Source organism: Chrysemys picta, unplaced genomic scaffold (assembly GCF_011386835.1).
Source record: "Chrysemys picta bellii isolate R12L10 unplaced genomic scaffold, ASM1138683v2 scaf3531, whole genome shotgun sequence".
Taxonomy (NCBI): Eukaryota; Metazoa; Chordata; order Testudines; family Emydidae; genus Chrysemys; species Chrysemys picta.
This window is the reverse complement of record NW_027056232.1, coordinates 1-2,927: the sequence shown is the minus strand read 5'-3', so window position 1 is coordinate 2,927 and position 2,927 is coordinate 1. Positions and strand designations below refer to the sequence as shown.

The 2,927-nt window shown below is 60.2% G+C and overlaps 1 protein-coding gene across 1 annotated transcript; it reads left to right on the top strand.

Annotated features, from left to right (window-relative positions):
* The first annotated feature begins 1,378 nt into the window (after positions 1–1,378).
* LOC135980474 (kinesin-like protein KIF21B) lies at positions 1,379–2,749 on the top strand. The gene is made up of 2 exons (XM_065580449.1): positions 1,379–2,254; positions 2,397–2,749. The coding sequence occupies exons 1-2, from the start codon at positions 2,060–2,062 to the stop codon at positions 2,580–2,582; spliced, it is 381 nt and encodes a 126-aa protein (XP_065436521.1). The 5' UTR covers positions 1,379–2,059; the 3' UTR covers positions 2,583–2,749.
* The last annotated feature ends 178 nt before the right edge of the window (positions 2,750–2,927 follow it).

Sequence of the window (2,927 nt, the reverse complement as noted above, 5' to 3'; positions counted from 1 at the left end):
CCGCTCAGTGTCACACCGCGCAGTATCATTTGTGCCCACATGGATGAGTAGCATGGGGTAGTAGTCAGAGGGCTGGATAATCCTCGACAATGCCTCCGTAACGTCTCGGATACGGGCCCCCGGCAGGCAGCATACCTCCCGAGATGGGGACCCGTGAGCCAGGCACTGCCCCTCCCCTCTCCAGGCCGGCCCAGGGCTGCCTGGCTCTCTCCTCCTGACCTCCCCGGGGCTGCCTGGCTGCCTGACTCTCCCCCCACCTCTAGTGGTGAATTTCCAGGCTGATCTGGCCGACCTGACCTGCGAGATCGAGATCAAGCAGAAGCTGACTGACGAGCTGGAGAACAGCCAGCGGCGCCTGCAGACCCTCAAGCACCAGTACGAGGAGAAGCTGATCCTGCTGCAGAACAAGATCCGCGACACCCAGCTGGAGAGGGACTGGGTGCTGCAGAACCTCAGTACGGGCAGTGCCCCCTCCACCCCCCTGCTCATCCCATCGCACGGGTCCTCTGAGCCAGCGCTGGCAGGAGAAACCCTGGGGTTCTCCCGGCGCCCAATGAGGCCCAAACTGGGCTGCTGCCCCCTGCATTCCATGTCCCTCTTGCGGTCCCCAGAGATTCCCGCTGGCTGCTCAGTGTCTGGCTTCCCAGCTCCTGGGATCGAGCCTTCTCCTCAGCCGTGTGCCACTTGTCCCGCTGTTGCCTGCCTAAAAAGGCCCCGAGATGGCAAACAGGGGTTCGTCGCCCGGTGTGCTGGGCACCAATAAAGACACCGAGGGGAGAAAGCAAGCCAAGTTTATTTCAGAGCTCTGAAATGGCACTAGGAGACCAGCATGTCTCAAATCAAGTGCAACAAATACAAACAAATTTTCCCTTTTATATTCCAAGCAGTTTCTGTGCAAGCCTTTGTCTATTTCACCCTTACCCCTCCCTTCCAGACAACAATTACAGCAGGTACACAGTGTGCATGTTAGAAACTTTCCCTTCGCCTGCTTATCTCTTGGCCTTGCAAGGCCTGTTTACAGCAGTTTTCCCCCGTCTTTCCCTCCCGCTTTCCCCCCGCATTATCACTACAAGTTTTGCTAGTTTGAACAAAACTACAGCTAGTCTACAGCTGCTAGAAAAGCTGACCCTTACATTTCTGCTTCAGCATGTAAGTAGTTAGCACAGAAGTAGGTGAGAGTTCACAAGATGGAGTCACTGTGGTTCAGGTAGGCCCAGAGCAGAAGAGCTTCATCGGCACTTTTGGCCTTCCACTCTCCCGAGTTACCTGGTAGCTATGCCTAGTGACACCAACACCGCCTCTTGATCAGGGCTGGGCCTGGTGACCCCGTGACCTCCCAGCTGTGCAGCCCGCTGGCTATGGGGAGACAGTGGGTGTAGGGCCCAGGGAAAGTCCCTTCCCTCGGAGGAGCTCCAAGCTCTGACGCGTCAGGGAGACGGCCAGGCAAAGAGGCAAAGCCACCTGGCATCTGCGGCCAAGCTCCCAGCTGCTCCCGACTTCCTCCCAGCGAGGAAACTGTGGCTCTCCAATGCAGGAGCAGCAGCGTAGCCTGCCCATGCAGAGAGCTCCATCTCCAGGGCTTTTCAGTCCTGGGCATCTTCCCCGAGGGGGGCAGCTGATGCTATAACTGAGACTTTAGTGATTGAGACACCTGCCCCCAGCTGAGTCCCACCAAACTCATTTCAGCAGCATCCCCCTCTGGGCTGAACAGCAATGGCTGCCTGGAGGAGAACAGTGTGCACCCAGTCCCTGGAGCGGTGCTGTCCCTGGCACATGCCTGGCACTGCTCTGCTGACGGGGTTATTAGTCTAAAATAGGCCCATGGTTCTGGCTTGCAGGCAATGACTGGTCTGGGCTACTCGGCCATTGAACATCTCTTGAGCTGCTGGACCAGGCAGGCCTGTCCCTGGAGGCCAAGAGTTAATCTAAAGTGCCCCCCACTGAGGGTGCTTTCCCTGGGGGCCTGGTGGGTCCAGGGGGCAGCTGGATGGGATGGAGCGTGATGGGCTCGGCCTAGCCTGACACTCTGAGCGGCTCTGCGCCACCCCCTCCAGGCACCATGGAATGCTACACGGAGGAGAAGGCCAATAAGATCAAGGCGGACTACGAGAAGCGGCTGAAGGAGATGAATCGGGACCTGCAGAAGCTGCAGGCAGCCCAGAAGGAACACGCTCGCCTGCTCAAGAACCAGTCGCGCTATGAGCGGGAGCTCAAGAAGCTGCAGGCTGAGGTGGCAGAGATGAAGAAGGCGAAGGTACCTGGCTGGGCAGAGGAGGAGGGGGCTGGAGGGGCATGGCCCGCTTGTGCTAGCTCTTCAAACTGGGGAGGGGCGGTGGATGGGCACAGCCCCTTGTGCACACTCCTTATGCTGGGTGTGGCTGTCGGGGGGCCCACAGGTGGCACTGATGAAGCAGATGCGGGAGGAGCAGCAGTGGAGGCGGCTGGTGGCGACCAAGCGGAATCGGGAGATCGCCCAGCTGAAGAAGGAGCAGCGCAGGCAGGAGGTGAGAACCCAGCTCCTCGCCAGGGCTCTGCAGAGAGGGCAACTCTGGCTGGGGCCTGTGCCCCTCACTCGGCTCTGAGCTCCCACACCAGCTGGCCAGGGTGCAGCGGGGAGTGCGGGTTCTCCAAGGGGTCTGGGCCTTTCCTGGGGAGATGCCCCAAGCCAGGCTCCTTGGGACCAGATGGGAAGGGTGCTGGAGAGCCCTCGCTGATGCATGATGTGTCAGGTCCCCTCCCCTGTGCACAGGTGAGCAGTTACCTGGGTGAGCCAGCCTGCACCCAGAGCCCCTGACGCAGGGTGGGGCAGGGGCAGGGGAGCCCCTGTGACGGGGCAGGGCTGAGACAGGGAGTGGGGCCATTCGGGATATGGGGCAGCAGGGGAGCCCTGCAAAGCTGTGGCTGAGCCGCAGGGATGGCTGAGCAAG

What these genes read in the sequence shown, in the direction of transcription:
- LOC135980474 (XM_065580449.1), top strand. Translation starts at nt 2,060, where the DNA reads ATGGAATGCTACACGGAGGAGAAGGCCAATAAGATCAAGGCGGACTAC. An exon ending in CAGAGATGAAGAAGGCGAAG is followed by an intron (nt 2,255 to 2,396) that starts GTACCTGGCTGG and finishes GGGGGCCCACAG; the next exon opens with GTGGCACTGATGAAGCAGAT.